Genomic DNA, 20427 nt, shown 5'->3' with positions numbered 1-20427 from the left:
GGAGAAAATATTTGCAAATGAAGCAATGGACAAAGGATTAATCTCCAAAATATAGAAGCAGCTCATGCAGCTCAATATGTAAAAAACAAACAATCCAATCCAAAAATGGGCAGAAGACCTAAACAGACATTTCTCCAAAGAAGATATACAGATTGCCAACAAACACATGAAAAGATGCTTAACATCACTAATCATTAGAGAAATGCAAATCAAAACTAGAATGAGGTATCACCTCCCACTGGTCAGAATGTCCATCATCAAAAAATCTACAAACCATAAATGCTGGAGAGAGTGTGGAGAAAAGAGTATCCTCTTGCACTGTTGGGTCGGTGGAAATGTAAATTGGTACAGCCACTATGGAGAACAGTATGGAGGTTCCTTAAAAAACTAAAAATAGAACTAACATATGACCCAGCAATCCCACTACTGGGCATATACCCTGAGAAAACCATATTTCAAAAAGAGTCATGTACCACAATGTTCATTGCAGCACTATTTACAATAGCCTGGACATGGAAACAACCTAAGTGTCCATCGACAGATGAATGGATAAAGATGTGGCACATATATACAATGGAATATTACTCAGCCATAAAAAGAAACAGAATTGAGTTATTTGTAGTGAGGTGGATGGACCTAGTGTCTGTCATACAGAGTGAAGTAAGTCAGAAAGACCCAAAGAAATACCATATGCCAACACATATATATGCAATCTAAAAAAAAAAAAAAATGGTTCTGATGAACCTTTGGGCAGGACAGCAATAAAGACCCAGACGTAGAGAATGGACTTGAGGATACGGGGAGGGGGAAGGTTAAGCTGAGACAAAGTGAAAGAGTAGCATTTACATCTATACACTACCAACTGTAAAATAGATAGCTAGTGGGAAGCAGCTGCATGGCACAGGGAGAGCAGCTCGGTGCTTTGCGACCACCCAGAGGGGTGGGGTAAGGAGGGTGGGAGGCAGACGCAAGAGGGAGGGGATATGGGGATATATGTATGCATATAGCTGATTCACTTTTTTATACAGCAGAAACTAATACAACACTGTAAAGCAGGTATACTCCGATGAAGATGTTTAAAAAAAAAAAAAGATTCCACCTGCCAATGCAGGGGACATGGGTTTGATCCCTGGTCCCGGATATGCCACATGCCATGGATCTAAGCCCGTGCCACACAACTACTGAGCCTGCAATCTAGAGCCTGCGCACCACAACTACTAAGCCCACGTGCTGCAACTACTGATCCCCGAGTACCTAGAGCTCGTGCTCCACAAGAGAAGCCACCGCAATGAAGAACAGTCCCCACTCGCTGCAACTAGAGAAAGCCCACGTGCAGCAATGAAGCCCCAAAGCAGCCAAAAAAAAAATTATTGACTTCAATTTTAAACATAATTTATCTGAGTAGCAGTAGAATTAGAACTAGCTACAAAGGTTACCATACATAATAGATGACACTGCATATTTAGGCCAGTGACAGGAGGAGGAATTACACAACAGAGAAACTGGTTTAGTGAATCTAAAAGTTCATCATGTGCACAATTCCTGTGGAGCAGGTCGATACTCTCAGTTCTTCACTAGCATATTTTACTTTGCAAAACATGTTGCAATCATTCTTTGGTTATTTTCCCCAAAACATCCCTAATAAGAAAGCAAAGTAGGGCTTCCTTCATTCAGGTCACTTTCAACAAATAAATAAAGGAAGAGCTTTGAAGTCAGAGAAAAAAAAATGATAAAAGTAGATATGTATCATTATGAAGTGAAATAAATTAAAGATGTCTATTTAAATAAAATACCTTACTAATTTGGGAAAAGAACTTTATTAAAATATGTACATATTTATTTGGGGGGATTGTAAAGACCTTAGTAGTATGGTGTTTTTATGAAAACTTTATTCTCAAATTTTATAGTGTCATAGGTGACACCAGAATTACTTCATGAGTGCAGACATTGACATCCTAAAGTTTACACATGATGAGTATATAAGTCTTGTACCAAACCGGATGCAAAGTTAGGCATGTTTGCCATCACCCTGAAACCAAGGATGAGGAGGAGGAGATATTAATTAACATCTATGTGCCTAGCATTGGCTAAGTGCTTTCATTCTCCATTAAACCTGGGTACTAATCCAGTGAAATGGTCTTATTATTCTTATATGGAAATGAGGTTTAAAAAAGTTAAGTAACTGCTGTACAATATCATTTTTCCTAGTTACACACAGATGCCGGCACTAGTGACATTATTCAATAGCTCTAAGGGACTCTGGAGATGTCTGCCAACCTTAATTGCCCTCAGGAAGGAAATGATTTATGACACATATTAATAAATGAATTAATTAATTTGTTTGTTCATGTATTAGGCTTCTTCCCAAATATGATTTGAGGTAGTATGTGACTTATTTAAATATTGTATGGTTTTCAAAATGTGAAAGGCATGATTTCAACTTTGTGATGCCATTTTATCTACTAAATTTGACATGTGTAAAACTCAATAAATATTAGTATGAGACAATGCTACTGGAATAGTCATGTATTTAATACATATATAGTAATATGGTGATATAGTGATATTCTGAATGAGGTAATTTTTCTAGATGATGGGAACAGGACAGACAAAAACCCTGTCATGTTGGTGCTTACATTATATTTTTAAAATCTAAAGTAACATATTTATACAGACTGATAAAATTTATGTATCAGAATAAAAGTAAATTTATATAAAAAATAAAACCTTAAAATCTCAATTATTTATTCATTACTCAATTTTTATACCTTTTATTTTTATTCTTACAGTGAGTGTTCAACACAATATGTTTTGACTTTATGATGGTGAGAATGTAATTAATTACTACAGAAGGTAATTGCAGATCTGTATGAAAGATGTTCTAAAGTTGCAAACGCAGGGAATTTCAATGAGACTATAATGGACCAAAATAATTAAGTCCTTAATATCAGGGGATATGTTGAATTAGTCATTTTTCTTAAATATGTAATTATCAAGAAATTACTTACTCAGACCCACATAATTTTCTTCATAATAATGGCAATCACATTATACCAGGGAATACTAAACCTATTATTATCATTACACACAAACATTAAGTAATTTGTTTTCAAGTACACAAAGATTTTTCTCCCTGATGTGGTTTCCAAAATTCTTTTAGCCAATGTCTTTGAAAGCAACTAATCTGATTTATTTGGTAAGAGTGTAATTCACAAAATTGCCTAAGTATGATTTAGCAGAAGGGATTACTGTAAAGTGCTTTATATTGTTTATTGCAGCCATAATAACTTTGGGTTTTTTTTTTTCTTTTTTTCTTTTTTTTTTGTTCTTAGTGAATCTTAACCAGCTGCTAAGGTATCCTTAAAAGAGACTAAGAAAAACTACAGGTCAAAAGCAATCTACAGATTCAATGCAATCCCTATCAAGCTACCAATGGCATTTTTCACAGAACTAGAACAAAAATTTTACAATTTGGAAACACAAAAGACCCCGACTAGCCAAAGCAATCTTAAGAAAGAAAAACGGAGCTAGAGGAATCAGGCCCCCGGACTTCAGGCTATACTACAAAGCTACAGTAATCAAGACAGTATGGCATTGGCACAAAAACAGAAATATAGATCAATGGTACAGGATAGAAAGCCCAGAGATAAACCCACGCACCTATGGTCAACTAATCTATGACAAAGGAGGCAAAAATATACAATGGAGAAGAGACAGCCTCTTTAATAAGTGGTGCTGGGAAAACTGGACAGCTACATGTAAAAGAATGAAATTAGAACACTCCCTAACACCATACACAAAAATAAACTCAAAATGGATTAAAGACCTAAATGTAAGACCAGACACTATAAAACTCTTAGAGGAAAACATAGGCAGAACACTCCTTGACATACATCACAGCATGATCCTTTGTGACCCACCTCCTAGAGAAATGGAAATAAAAACAAAAATAAACAAATGGGACCTAATGAAAGTTAAAAGCTTTTGCACAGCAAAGGAAAACATAAAGAAGAAGAAAAATCAACCCTCAGAATGGGAGAAAATATTTTCAAATGAAGCAACTGACAAAGGGTTAATCTCCAAAATATACAAGCAGCTCATGCAGCTGAATATCAAAAAAACAACCCAATCCAAAAATGGGCAGAAGACCTAAACAGACATTTCTCCAAAGAAGATATTCAGATTGCCAGCAAGCACATGAAAGGATGATCAACATCATTCAACAATGGAGAAATGCAAATCAAATCTACAGTGAGGTATCACCTCACATCGGTTAGAATGGCCATCATCAAAAAATCTACAAACCATAAATGCTGGAGAGAGTGTGGAGAAAAGGGAACCTTCTTGCACTGTTGGTGGGAATGTAAATTGATACAGCCACTATGGAGAACAGTATGGAGGTTCCTTAAATAACTAAAAATAGAACTAACATATGACCCAGCAATCCCACTGCTGGGCATATATCCTGAGAAAACCATAATTCGAAGAGAGACATGTACCACAATGTTCATTGCAGCAGTATTTACAATAGCCAGGACATGGAAGCAACCTAAGTGTTCATCAACAGATGAATGGATAAAGAAGATGTGGCACATATATACAATGGAATATTACTCAGCCATAAAAAGAAACAAAATTGAGTTATTTGTAGTGAGGTGGATGGACCTAGAGTCTGTCATACAGAGTGAAGTAAGTCAGAAAGAGAAAAACAAATATCGTATGTTAACGCATATATATAAAAAAAATGGAATCTAAAAAAATGGTTCTGATGAACCTAGGGGCAGGACAGGAATAAAGATGCAGATGTAGAGAATGGACTTGAGGACACAGGGAGGGGGAAGGGGAAGCTGGGACGAAGTGAGAGAGTGGCATGGACATATATACACTACCAAAAGTAAAATAGATAGCTAATGGGAAGCAGCCGCATAGCACAGGGAGATCAGCTTGGTGCTTTGCGACCACCTACAGGGGTGGGACAGGGAGGGTGGGAGGGAGGCGCAAGAGGGAGGGGATATGGGGATATATGTATACATATAACTGTTTCACTTTGTTATACAGCAGAAACTAACACAACATTGTAAAGCAATTATACTCCAATAAAGATGTTAAAAAAAGAAAAAAAGAAAAACTACAGGTCAAACTCTCCATGTAATCACTGAAAAGATCCTCCTGTGCTTTTCTTTTTTCTCTCCCTTTCCCTGATTTTTAACACCTGAAGTGATTACTATGTTTTGACAACATAGTGAGTCAACACTTTTATAGGCAAATTCCTTATGACAGATGTCACTGATTTAATGCAATGTCTATGTATAATTCAGTTTCTGCAGATATGGTATTAGCATAGCCATTAAAGATCCTAAGAAATATTTGCTGCAAGATTATTTACCACAATCTCTCTTGGGAAACACATTTTTCAAAGGTAAACATAAACTAAAATCTAATGACATCAAATAACAAATAATATAATCCTTATAAAAGTTCTTTATATAGGTAAGTTTTTTTTAAAAAATTTATAAAGATAACAGTGGGCACACATTCAACTTTCCTCACAAAAAACAACTCACAAAACCAAAGGAACATAAATATAGGGACGAACCTGAACTGGTGTTAGTAATTAGTTATTTGTTTTCTCTGCCTTGAAACCCTCCCATTTTTCTTATGATGAAACAAGAAATCTTGGCACTGTTTTCATGCCTTCAGAGTCCATAGGATCTGACTCAGGTTTACCTCTCTAGCCTCCTGAAAAAATTGCTTTCTTTTGGTTTTTGAAACCTATTTTTCTTTCTTCCGCTTTAGGGAATAATCTTTCTGCCATGCCACTTTGCCTTGGAAACACCTCCTTATCTTTCAGACCTCAGCTCTGAGTCATTTCCTCCAGAACGTTCCTTCCTTGACAATCCAGACAAAGTCAGGCTCTCTCTTGTCTGGTTTTACAGCACCCTAAAGATATACTTCTTAGAGCTTTTCAGTTTGTCATTTCTATTTACTTGATTGATGTTGATTAATTTCTATGTCTTTAAGTTTACAGTTCTAAGGCTTCATGACAATTTTAATCCTCAATACTTAATGCAGTATGCTTAAGTAACACTGGATGCACACACATGCAATAAATATTGAGGAATATGTACTTTGTTTGGATCACAGGGACAGAGATTTAAGTTAAATATAATCCACAGTTTATGGAGCATTTTTATCAATGGATCTGCTAGGTATATTTACCTCTCATTTCCCTATCTCCTTTCATGCTCACACCTCAATTCAACCTCCTTTTCCCTTCAAAGGAAACCATTGTAATGCATTTAAAGAGTGTTTTTTAACTAGACTGTTGTGGTATCATTGTTCAGCAATATCCACTTCTTTTTCCTCTACTTCATGCCCCATTGACTTTGCTCTTGGTCATGAGACTTGCTTTGGTCAGTGGGATGTGAAGAATTGTGATACACAACCAGAAGCTTTACGTGTGATCATGTGGTTAGGAAAGTTCTCTTGTGTTCCTGTCCTTCACTGTGTGAAGAGCAGACCTACTTAGTCATGTATTCCTGAAGGAGGAGGCATGTGGAATTGACATGAGTCCAACCCAACCTTCAGCCCGAAACCAAGGCCAGCCAATCCTTAGCTGCCTCAAAGATCCATGAATAAAAATATAAATCTTTTTTAGAGTGAATGAGTGGTATTTTGGTATTGTTAACTATGCAGCATTTTAGTACAAAAACCTAGTAGATGTTATTGTGTGCATTTTTGTTTTCTGGTTTTTTTTTAACTTTACATAATGTATTATTTTCTTTTTCTCACTGCTTTCACTAAGTATTAGGTTCTTACATTCCATTCTCATTGCTATGTGTTCATAAAATCCTGCTGTGCTAGAAGTTCACAGGATACTTCCCACTTCTAGGCATATATCTAAAAATAATTGAAATCAGAATCTTGAAGAGGTATTTGCACTACAATGTTTATTGAAGCATTATTCACAATAGCCAAGATAAGGAAATAACCTAACTGTCCAACAGTGGATGAGTAGATAAAGAAAATGTGTCATATACATACAATGGAATATTATGCAGCCTTAAAAAATAATAAAGTTCTGCAATTTGTGACAACATGGATGAACCTTGTGGATATTATGCTAAGTGAAATAAGCCAGTCACAGAATGGCACATAACTGCATGATTCCATTTAGATGAGGTATTTAAAATAAACTGAAAAAAGCTAAGAATATAATTGTGGTTACTTGGGGGAAGGGGGGGATGGAGAGTTGCTGTTCAAAGCGTATAAAGTTTCATTTATGTTATTTTTGTTCTCATTTTACAAATGTGAGAACTAAGGAGCAGAGTGACTAAGCAAATTGTCCAGGGCCACAAGAACAGTCAGTAGGAACTTTAGGAGTAGAAACCAGCCAGTCTCACTCCAAAACCCTTACTGTTGAAGCCATGTAAATCTTTCCTGGGCTGATGAACTATGTACACAAGTTTGCAGATTGCAAGGGGCCTTCATATACCAGACACATTAATACAGAGCAAGGAATATCTAAATATTTACTAGTGAAAACATTTAAGCTCTGGAATAGGGAGTCTTATAAGCAGAAACAAACAAACAAAACCTAAAAATTAAAAAATATATATAGCCTAATACTTCTACAGTGTTAAAACCCAGAAAATAGTGGAAAAGCCTATGTATGGTTTTAAAGGGCAAAAGTTTGAACCCAAGACTCTGTCAAGTTTTATGTTCTATGTATAAGCAAATTAATTTCATATGTATAAAAATTCACATGGTATATATATTTCTAAAAAATTGAAGACACATAAGAGTAAACCAAGGGATGCAGCAAAATGAAGAACTTAAAAATGGGTAAGTCAGAATATGAAAGGAATGGCATAAACCATATATAGACTTAAATACAGAAATAAATATAAATAGTTGTAAACATGTCCAAGAAATATAATTTAAATTCCATAAATAATTTTTATGGAGAATGCACATAAGTAATTCTTCAAAGAAAATGTAAATAATAAACTGATAGTCTCAAAAACAAAAACAAAAATGACATATATATAAATGTTACACTCCAAAATAACTCAGACGCATGAAAAATAAAAGGGTAAGCAAACTGCAGGAGAGCAGAGGCCAATTTACCATGAAGGTTACTCATGAGTTTCTAATCAACAGAACAATGGTCCTTCACTTAGCTTGATTTCACTCTCCTTGCCTTGTCTGGAAAAAAAAAGAAAACAAAACAAAACAAAAAAAACCCTTTACCATTTATTTTCTTTCTCTGCATTGAAAATTTCTTCTTTTCTTCTGAACCACGTCACTGGCAGACTGCTCTTCTATGCTCTTAGTCTTTCTTTTCTCTCACTCTTTCCACACTTCAGCTCCTGGCCCATCCTCAAAAGGGCATAACCTGAGGATTTATTTCCAAGTTTTTATTTTATCTGATTATGCTTTCTCTCTTGGAGCATGTTATTTACTCTCATAGCTTCAGCTTGCATTTAGGTGTCTCCTCTTCCACATTTTTTCCTGTGCTCCTACTCCAATGTTTTCTACATGATCCATCCTGGCATCAGATCAAAGCAGCTATGGCAACCCAGTATCTGCCTTAGGACTTCTTCATGGACTTCTTCATATTGTTCATCTGTGCAAAGGAATCTTGGCACCATCCTGCCATCTGCCTCCAGCCTCCTGTCAGAACTAGATGCTATGTGTTCTTTGTATAGTTTGAGGAACCTATAACTCTGGGAAAGAGATAAGCTTCCTGCCAGCTCTGGCACTATGATTCCTGGGTAGATCAGGTGAGTATTACTCCTTCACTAGTCATGTCCTGACTTAGTCCTCTGAGCCTCCTTGCTCAGGGAAGGAAATCAGACAACTTCTATCATTCTGTAGATGATTGCACTTAGATATTTTGAAATCATTTAAAATTTAATTTGTCCTAGTTTGATCTCATTATTTTCTCCTTAAATAGCTTTCTTTTCTATCTATGTTATTTCTATCAACTAAGATCATGAATATCTTTATCACTCCAGCTAGAAACTCTCGATTCACTTTTGATTGCGCTTTTATTGTCTGTGATCTTCAACCATCCTGCTCAGTCACTATTAATTTTTCCATTTCAATGGCTTTTAAGTATTTCTGTTTTCTACATTTCCATTGTCCACCTTGTTTTTTTCATACTTAAATGAAAGCTATAGCTGCTAACTTATCTTCTGGTTTTCATTTATTATCTCATCCAATGAAGACTACATATCACAGGAAATAAATGTTCTAATATGTAGCTTTGATTTTGTCATTGCCCTGTTTGTAAGTCTTTAGTAAGCTTCCATTTTCTGTATAATAAAATGGGTTTGTAAAACCATATCTGTTGCATTTCCCATCTACAAATGATTGTAGCTACAAGAAGTAGCTAATATTAATTGAATCAGACATAGTTCAAATCATGGTACTCAAATTTATGAACACATGATGAATATTTTCGACTCTGTAATTTTTGAATATATTTCCTCTGCTAGTTTCTTCTACCCTCACATAAATGAATCTCCTACACTCTGAAAAAGTTGAGTTCCTGTCCAAAGCAGGCTCAGACTACACCAGGACACATTCACTTGCCTATTCTTGGCACCTTTCTTACACAATATCATGGCTCTATCGTGTCATATTCTTATTGTTAAGTCCACCATAAATGTTTTCTTATTGGCTGATTGATTCAACAGTATTACGAAGTGTCTATGTTGCACCAAGCACATGTTTGACCGCTGGTCTACTGCCCACGCATTCAAGGATACGGAAGAACTGTGAAGTGGGTAATGATAAGACCTGAAGATAACAGTAGGATGGCTTTGAGGGTGTTAAAGCCAAGAATCCAGATTATAAGAAGCCAAGATACTCTTTCAGAGGGTCTCTTCCCATTTCCTCTGGCAAAAAATTCAAAATAAAGCACATTATTTAAGCCATAAGGGAGACCTATGAGTGAGCCCCAGAAGGAGCTTGTTATATTTCACTCAATTCCCTTGGAAACCTCTCTTGTTGCAATGTATTGGGATCCTAATCCCATGAGGTTTATTCTCACCAAAAAAAAAAAAGATATATCACTGGATGACACTTTTGTAAAGGTTAAAAAAACCCTAAATTTTATAGACATTACTGCTTAAAAGAAAAACACCTTGTTAGCCCTGGTAGGCATTGCAGTTTCTGAATTAGAAGAAAAATATTTGCATCTGAAACAGTTAAATCTAATATTGATCTCAAGTAATGTTAACAGTATATCTGTGCTTGAAAAGAATCTATAAGCCACAAAACAAAAGAAAATGACACAGATTCTTTAAGACACTTAGATAAGCCTTTTCTAGACATTAATCATGTATAAACTGTCTCATAAAACCTTGTCTTTTGTATTCATTTACACTTTCAAATCTAATTATAACCCATTGTCATTCTAAAGATCAAGTCCCAACTGTTGCATTGTGTGAATTTTTTCTAATTAAGCATGCGAGACCAAAGGGACTCAGGCTGGGCTACCTCATTTCAATATTCACAAGCAGACATGATTCATGAAAATAGTTCTTGATTATTTCCCTAACAGCTTTGATGTGAAGGAAAAAACCCACTGAGCTGCGTACATTCCCCCACATGCTCCAGGGTCAGCAAATGTGGTTATTAGGCACTGATCTTTAAAACAAGAGTTTACGCTACATTGCTAGCAATAACCTAAATCAATAGAGCAAAACAACACAAACCAGTATGTGATGAGTGATGAAAACAAGATCTGCAGATATATCAATGGAAAATGATACAGAACAGCCATATTATCTGGAGATAAAAATACAATCTTACAACACTCCTAGCCCTGAACAGTTTTAACTATTGCACACAAAGCAAACAGCAAATCATGGATAAAGACAATTGCTGTTTTAATTCTACTGTTATGCCCTCTGCTCATAGATTGCGACAGAATGACTAGGCAGAGGGTTAAGCATTTTGAGAAGATCGCCATAATTACCTTGCATTATTTGGTGACATCATGACATTTTAAGTCATGTATCATAGAAAAGAAAAACTGACCATCTTTTTTACTCTCTAGAGATCAACAAAAGTGTCCTCAAACGACAGAAAAAGGATGTTAAAGCCACCTGTGAAATCATTTTAAAAATAATTCCTCAGGTAGCTTGTCTGAACTCTGAAATGATAGTATAGCTCTCAAAATCTCAGCAGAGGGGAAAAAAATTACCTCACAGCTGCAATTATTATGCCTTTATGAAAATACTTTCTGAAAAAAAAAGTGTGAGAATACTCATTGATGTTTAAAGCCAGTTACTATTGAGAACTTACAAGATCTTTTTCATGGAGCATATTCACTTCATAAATTGATACTGAAACCTAAAAAAGAAGTCTTCAATATATAAGTATTTCTCACATGAATATATGCAAATAAGAAAGTTTGTTAAAATTGCTAATATTAAACATGCTCCAACTACTGACTTACTTTAAACAAGAATCTTATAAATTCCTCAAATGCATTAAATGGAAAGAATGACACAACAATGAGAAGGTATTCCTCCGTGGGTTCCTCATAACTTCTTGGAAATTAGCAAAATGTAAGCTTCATTTATTTATCCAAATTTTTCCACATCTACATGCTCACGAAGGACACTATTCTGTGAGGCATTTACCCTGCCCACAAAGAGACCTCTTGTATCATGGGGTTTGGCCACAGCTTCAGAAAGAATAAAAATATGCAAATGGAAAATTATACTTGCAGTTTTGTTTTGTGAAAGTTTGGAGTGAGAAGTCTCTAGTGAGCAGAAAGAAAAGGTTAGCAATTTTTAATATCCAAAATGATCAGTCATTCACTATACACGTCTCCGGTGAACTACATAATGTCAATGCTGTCACAAAGGCAAGGCAGAAAAGGAAAGTCCTAATAGCTTTAATTCAGGGGGAAAAAAATCCCTGGAAGATGTTTTTCTCCCTCTAGATCACTTTAGGTTTACAAAACATGCATTTTATAATTCTTAATTTATGTTTGGCAAGAATGTTCTCTCTGGCTTTAAGACCTTACCCATTTCTCCATCTGATATTTTGTGGTTGCAATTTTCTAGTTTAAAATAGGTGGTTCTCATTTCATTCACAAGAAACATGATGCCTTGAAAAAGATGTGACCAACCTCTAGAGATGCACATTATTATTGCAGGATTGTAACAATACCTACTTATATGAGGGAACAGAAGCAGCGCTAAGCATTATATATATATATCACTCCAGTTAATTCTTACAGCCCTCAAATGGCCATACTTAGGCTTGGAGACAGTAAGAAACTTGCCCAGGGTCACAAATAACTAAATTTCTGAAGATCTGGCACATTTTGACAATTCTAAAGAGCATAGAAATAACTGCTTATTTATTCATTTATTCAGTTATTCAACAAGCATTTGCTACTAAGTACCAAACATAATTAGATGTGGGAAAACAAACTGGAATAAGTCTGGATTCTTGCCCTCAAGGACATTACCTTCTAGTTTGGAAGAGAGACCATTAAATAAACATAGTGTTACCCATAGATATTCACAGCCCTAAGTAGTGGAACTGACATAAGAGCCCTGAAGGATATGAAATTGAAACTATCTTCTTCTAATTAATACATATTTATAATAGTAACAGAATAGAAAACACTTGGCAAGCTCATCCAAAAAATACTTATTTTGATTTATGGTACTTACATAAAATAATAAAAGTGAACTCAGTCATAACATTTTGAAAGTTGTATAATTTTTATTTTCTTAAAAATTTCATGGAATTGAGCTTTTATTTCAGATTGATGTAGGTGCACCCAAATTGTAACTATGCTAATTTAAGGGACACAATTTGCAGCAATGATGGAAAACTCAATGCTGAATACGAGTTATGCCAAAGGATTGCTAGTGTTTCAAGGATTGAAACTGAGTCTGATAAAATTTGTATTTGTTAGCTGAAATAAGCATGCTCAGTATTCCAGTTGAATGACTGGCATCCACCTTTCATATACTGAAAAGCCAGCATTAGACATTAAATGTTAAAAAAAAATACTATTAGGAATGCAAACCTAAGAGCTTCTTCCAAAGAAATATGGCATTTGAGCCTGTTAAGTTTCTGTAAACGGGCTTAGGGAGTAAAAAGGAGGCCTTCTCTCTAGGTAAATACTGTAGAGAAGTAATATAACTTATTTAGAAAACAGACAACAGACCAAGACAGCTTCTTTCACATCAGTGCAGTGACTGAATGTCAAACCAGGTACTAAGGTCACGGTGTCACATGTGAAGTGAGGATATTGCCATCCATCCTAAGACTTTGAGGCCTATCCCACATAGGTAAACAGCAGGCCTACTTTTAGTCTCTCATCATTAGTGTCATTAAGCTTAACACTATCTTAAATTCTGTGCTAATGAAAATTTCTTAGAAATATTAGTATTTTAAGATGCTGTATTTGCTTATGACAGGGTTCATGGCAGTCTGCCCAAAATATGCCACTTGGGCATATTGATTATTTTGAATTAAAGTTATTTAAGAAACAGTCAGTATAAGATGGACACTCTGACTCCTCTTTGTCCCCCTGAAAGCAGGAAATAAATCTCCCATGTGAAAGGTATCCTGCCTGCCCCAGGAGAAAGAGAGAAATCCTTACTACCAGAGATAGGGAATTCAAAGACAAGAAGGCCGTGTAAGCAAACCTTGTTACTTCTTTACTAAAATACTACCCCAAGCCCAAACCCCTTCATCTTGTCGGTTCTTCACAAATGTATTGTTTCTTGGTCTAAAAGGTATAAAGGCTGCCTGCTTTAGTCACTTCTTTGAGCATCATATTTTTATGAGCTCTCGTACAAATTTAAATTTGTTTTTCTCCTGTTAATCTGTCTTATGTCAATTTAATTATTAGACCAGCCAGAGAACCTAGAGGGGAAGAAAGGAAAAGCATTCCTCCCCTACATGTACGCTCATTCAATACAGTGCTTTTTAGCTTCTATGTGCAGTTCTGCTTTTCCTATGAGAGTGTCAGTTTCTGGAGAGCAAAACCTGGTTAGCCCAGTGATTACTATGGAGTTGGTGCTCAAAACACATCTTGAATAGAACTGAATTGTAGTCCTAATTTCAAAGTATTTTGTACCTCTGACAGTTTACTTAGAAAGCAGACAAAACACCAATTTCACATCCACCATCTCTATTGGTATGTTCAAGGCTATGAAATTTTGCCTGTCGTATTTCCCAAGATGCAATAAATCAGTTTCAAAGACATTTTAACACACTTGAGAAAAGGAACTTCTGAGTGAAAGGTCATTGCTTTCATGTTAACATTATTTTTCAAGACGTCATAGTCACAAAAGACTTTATATGGCTTGTCACAACTGAAGCTGAAAAATGTTATGATTGCCATTCATATTTTATTAAATAAATAGCATTACATAAATATTGTTTATATTAGCAACACAAAACTGAACTTTTAAATCACTTATAAAATTGAGGTCTTTTTCTATTTTCTTACTTTTCTAAAATGGTTTATTTAACACTTTTAACATTTTTCTAGAATATATCAGCCACTGACTTGTACTTCAAGCTCACCCAAGGTAAAAAATTCAAATCTTCATCATCAGCTATTATGAGAATAAATAGTTAATATAACACCCTCAACTTACTTACAGAAAGCATTTTTATACTGGTACTATTAGTTTTATATGCTATTTTTAATACATTAAGAAACAATATTAAGGAAAATTTACCTCACTTCTGCTAAAATAATATTTTAATTAGGAACCCTCTATCTTGAAAGACAATTTAGGGCATCTCAAAAGATGCCCTGAAATTCTGGATAATAAAAGAATCTATTAAATATGTTCTAAAAGCAATACAACTTTAGTTTACCAAAATTAACACATTCAATATAATATTATGTCATATATTGATTTAGTGTTTGCTAACAAAATATGAATAAAATGTAAAATACCTAAGGATAAAACTTATCCAGGCTAAATTAAGCTTACAATATTCTAAATAAAGAACCTGAATGATACTATTACAAATGTAGACAATTCTTTCTATACATATTTATCATTAGTACTAGATAAATTGATAAATAGTAAATGTTGAATCCCAGTAAAACAAAAACCATATCCCTAATTGTCTAAGTTCAATAATAATCGCTTGAAATATGGTCTGTACCTGTGGATGCAACAGGCAAGAGTACATCAAATGTATGTGAGTGAATAGAGTGGAACTCACACAGACTCACTGCACTGTCTTGGGAACTGGGTCATTTATAAGTGTTACAGATTTTTCTCACTTTAGTTCAGGGTGTTAACATCTTCTACTTACAGGAGGGTCTGCATCTTCAGCATAAACGGTCGTGATAGGTGTACCCTTGACGGCATCTGGAGCCACCATCCCTTTGTAGATCTGTTTACTAAATACTGGAGGATAATCATTCATATCCTGTAAAACACAATTAAGAGTTTAGTGCTTCTGTTGAAACCAGGTGAGGTACACAGTGACTAGACTGGCTCCATCTCTTCATATCACACAACCCGTTTGCCACTGTCAGCCTTCCATCCTCTCAATTCCATTACACTCACTTCAGAATGGCACCCCAGAGGAAATTGCCAGAGTTCCTATACAATATTAATGTGTGTGATACCTACCCCATTCTACCAAAGGCCATTCTACTCAAGTAAAGAGTCTGTCACACACCCTGTGCTCCTCCAAATACATCTTTCAGATATTCGGAGTGATGCATGAAAATTTCTCTAAAGGTACTTCTAATGGTATGATGTAGTTTTAAACTTTGAAAAGTAGGAAAACATTCATAAAAGGTGCCCTTCTATGAGACAGGTGTAGAAGACAGTATTTTTGTTTGTTTTGTTGTTGTTGCTTTTAAAGAAAGCTCTTTAGTGTTTCTGTTGCAATTGCAAATTCTTTATATATATACTTAGCATAATAGTATGATTAGAACATTTCAAATGCAAATTGTGAAATATCCTTTGATGCCATTTTACATTTTTACAAACATAAAATGATTAAAGGATGTTTTCCCTGTACCACACTACAATAATGACACATAGGATTAGATGTTCTCGGTCAGAAAACAATTTTAATTTATTTAAAGATTTTTCGGGCTTCCCTGGTGGCGCAGTGGTTGAGAATCTGCCTGCCAATGCAGGGGACACGGGTTCAAGCCCTGGTCTGGGAAGATCCCACATACCGCGGAGTGACTAGGCCCGTGAGCCACAATTGCTGAGCCTGCACGTCTGGAGCCTGTGCTCCGCAACAAGAGAGGTCAATAGTGAAAGGCCCGCGCACCGCGATGAAGAGTGGCCCCCGCTTGCCACAACTAGAGAAAGCCCTCTCACAGAAACGAAGACCCAACACAGCCATAAAAATAAATAAATAAATAAATAAAATTTAAAAAAAAAAAAAAAAAAAAGATTTTTCAAAGTGATTTATATGCATCCTTTAAATTTTTACAATTCAATGATATAAATGCATTGCTATTATGTTTATTCATTAAATGATATTTATCAGGTTCCTCCCATTTTTATGACCCAATGCTAGGCTCTAGGGACACTGTGGTGGCTCAAGAAAAGATGTTCCTGAATTTGTCACTTAACTGCCATTTGACAGGTAAAGTTACTGATTCTGCAGATAGCTTAGCAACATCGCCTAAATTAATCTACTTATTTGGCAAAACCACTAATTAGTCTGGTCTCCTGAGAGCAAGACCATTTTTTTCTCAAACATTTTATCCTTGATGGAGAATTTCAAATCATTTTTTTTTCTCGAAAATAATGTTTATTAACCTGGCTGATTTATCTTACTTAAATTTACTTTTTTTAAAAATAATCATTGCACCCTGCATTTTTTTGGGTACTTTTGGTGAAACATATTTGAGCCCCAAACTAAATTTGTTAGTTATCTTATTCTCCCAGTCATCTTTTTCTCACTTGATGTTAAAAACAAAAGAAGAAAATTATTCTACACAGTCTTTGATATTTGCTCTGATACAACAATTCTTTTGTACAATGTAAATTGGAAACACACAAATTAACTGATTATAAACACCTCTTTTTGCAAAGAGTCCAGGATAATTAACTATTACAATCAAATCAAGCTTGCTTTTATGTTCACAATAGAGCTGACTTCTGAGTCGTGAATCTGAAAAACCCTGTAGATTCTAGTAAAAATTGGAGATCTTGAGCTGTAAGCAAAACTGAAAAATAAAAAACATCATTTTCTCTGTTTTGACATGTAGTATTCACAGCCTCTACATGAAAAAGACTTCCTTCATAAATGATGAGCTTTAGAATCTGAACAAGTAAATAAACCTAGGAAGCACTGGTTCTCTATAATGAGGAGAGTGGAGGGTATTGATCTTGAGGTTCCAGGCAGGGGGTAAATATATAAAACATTTGCATGCACACTTCTTCCTGCTTTCAAGAGTGCCAATTATTTTAACAAGTGAGTCTTGTAACCAAAGGTGTAGAACTCCTCTTGCACTCCTAAATTGTAACTTCTGAAGGTTAGAAAAGGAGCCCAACCTCGTGACTTTCTCTACATGAGTTTCCCAAATCACATAAACTCAATATATTCCTATGAATTTTCTTCTCCCACCCCCCCCCCCCAGGAGACATTAAAAATCTTAACGTAATCTTAGTTCTTCAATCTGGCCTCACAAACTGATTATACAGAAACCTGAAGTGGTGAATAATTGAACACCATTAAAAGACTGGTATCCCCCTTTGGTCTGCTTGCCACTGACAACATAAAGAATAAATCAGTACAGTTATTGTAGCTGTATTTCTTTTTCTGGTACATTGTACATATTTTGAGGTTACAATCTTTCACTGTGGCTAAGCTGTGTAGCCAGTTGCACACAGTTCTTGCGTGATGCATTATTTCAGATTAGAGAATTTACTGAAATGCAATGCCAAAGAGCATAATCAATACTTCATTATATTTATGCTCCAGGGATGTCTGAAGAAAAATGTACATAAATCTGCTTCTGTACAAATGCTCTACTATGCAGCAAATTAAGGATAAACTCCGCTCTCCAAACGCAAGCCCTATTCTGTTGCCAATTTTTCCACTAGAGGGCAGTATTGACAGAAAGAAAATTTCATTTTTTATTCTCTTGTTAACAATTTTATCATTAAGTTTCCTTTCTGTGGCTATACTTTTTGTTGGTCTGAACAAAAATTACTTTTCATGTTTCTAAAGAGTATTCTGAATATTACCATGGTTCTCAACTGGAACTAAGCCTTGATCTTCTTAGAAAAAAAGATTGTTGTACAAGTAAGCATAATTAGTTTCCATGTATCAAGCAATGAAAACTGCACCTGAAGATAGTTATCTAAGAGGAAGAAAATATGAGTTTCATTTATTTATTTTCTAAACTCAAGTCTAAAACAATCACAGAAACCATTTCTGCTTTGACACCACAGAGTAGATTTAAGGAACCCTTTTTAATGAGCATACCAGGAAGATAGGAACTTGCTGGTGAATTTACAAATTAACGGCATGTTCTCTATTGAAAGCGATGAGAAATAGATGACAGAATTTTTAATTTCTGGAATCACAGGTTAAAAGCTGTTCTGGATAAGAGGCTTTTTTCCTGACAGAAGAGTACTAACTCGTTATATTCCGATCATCTTTCTTTAAATGATGAAAATATAGAGAATGTCAGCCCTCATCTTAAGCTCTCGTGCATGCTCTGTGAGGAGACCAGATGGTGTGCGCCAGTGGGTGGAATGACTCCTACAGTACCGTCCAGCGTTATCACTAGCCACATAGAACCGCTGGCTGCCCTGCCCTCTGAAATCCCTTAAGGCTTGTGGAGCTGATGCCTCCTCTTCCTTGGCAGACGACACAGTTGATTTTTTCCTCTGCCTGTTACCAGTTCTGTTTTGCACTACCAGACATCCTCTATTTGTTGTTTCAGTTGTTCTTTTTTATATTATCTACCTTCTGCTGTTTCTTCCCTCTTGGTTTCTTTACTTGTCTTTCTGTCTTTTCTGACTTCTCTACCTTCTCTTGTGATTCTGCCACATAGGGTCATAAAGGCCCTATCTCCAACCAACCAAACAAATCTTTCCTTTTCTGTTTTGCATGGGGCTCTCTTAAACACAAGTCACAAACTTACCTCAACGTTTTTTTTTTGGGAGGGGGGGGATCAAAACCTGTACTGGGAAGATTCTTTCTTAGCTGCCTAAATTTGTTTTTTGGTTTGGTTTGGTTTTCTTTCTGAGTTTGAAGCTTTTCTGGATTCTTGGGGGATAGTATTATCCCTAATGTAAGGTAATCAATGTTACACTTTGCCACAAGTAGCAAAATGTACACTATAGCTCTCAGTGTCACAAATATTGATGGAGCTCCCACTGTGCATTAGGTAGTACTTTAGGTGCTGGGGATATGGTTACCACCAAGAAAGATACAGTGCCTGCTGGTACTGAGCTTACAGTTTAGTGTGGAAAGCAAAAAATAAATAAATATTAGCAAGTGTGATGGACGTTTTGAAAGAGGAAGTATAAGGATGTGATGGGAATATACAGTAAGGAGTTTAACTAAATTTCACATGGGATGCATCTCTGTTACCTGAGCAACTGCCTCATCACTCATGCACTCTGGCAGGTAAAACAGTCCTTCAAGATTGATGGTTAAATTAGAAGAGGTTAGCACTGTGTAATGTTGACAAACCCACTAATTTAATACAAAATTCCATTCCCATCTAGTTTCTCTGAATTGGAATGGTAATATAGGGGGAAGGCAGTTGATAGGTTTTGGGATTTTTTTCCTAAGCCATGACACTGTGGTCAATTGGGAGAATATGTGCACATTCTAAGCTTGAATATTTGACTTTCAGACTTTCTCAAAAGTGCATCATAATTATATGTATGTATGTGTGTATGTACATGGTTTATTTTTACTTTATATCAGATATTATGCTAGTTGTGTTAAATTTATCATCTCAATTAATTTGCCTAAAATAGATGTTAGCTATTATTATTATTGTTCCTATTTTTAGAATAAGGAAACTGAAGCTTAGAGAAATTAAGTTGCTCATGATTATCCAGCTAATAAAGGGTAGAGCTAAGATTTAATTCTGGTATGTCAATCCTAAAGGCATCATTCTGCTACTTGGAGGTGAGGAGAAAAGCAACTGGCAAGGTCATCAGAAGATTATATATAAAATGACTTGAGTAGGATTTTCATTAAAATTCCACACATAAAATTTTAAATACCTCTTTCCAAAAATATTTTACATTTTTAAGAATTCTTGTAACTAGTTACTACAATTTTATCTTGGCAACATTGCAAGCTTCTAAACACTGCATAATTCTAATCTATTTCCCTGAAGATAATTTTTATAATTATTTATGAAGTTTTTTTTTTTTGGTAAAAAGAGACTTCCAGCAGTCGTAT

The 20427-nt window shown here is 35.3% G+C and overlaps 1 protein-coding gene across 7 annotated transcripts in view; it reads right to left on the bottom strand.

The window, feature by feature from the left end:
- The window catches only part of PCDH15 (protocadherin related 15), a 751961-nt gene that overhangs the window by 148232 nt on the left and 583302 nt on the right, over positions 1 to 20427 (bottom strand). For all 7 annotated transcript variants that reach the window (XR_014230935.1, XM_082339387.1, XM_082339383.1 and 4 more), the window contains one exon: positions 15331 to 15447. Coding sequence is in view for 6 of the 7 variants with exons in the window: in XM_082339387.1 (XP_082195513.1) it covers positions 15331 to 15447 (117 nt within the window). In the remaining variant the exon portion in view is untranslated. The remainder of the gene's footprint in view (positions 1 to 15330; positions 15448 to 20427) is intronic.

Source organism: Balaenoptera borealis (genome assembly GCF_965194805.1).
Source record: "Balaenoptera borealis genome assembly, chromosome: 10".
NCBI lineage: Eukaryota > Metazoa > Chordata > Mammalia > Artiodactyla > Balaenopteridae > Balaenoptera > Balaenoptera borealis.
This window is presented reverse-complemented; position numbering and strand designations above follow the sequence as displayed.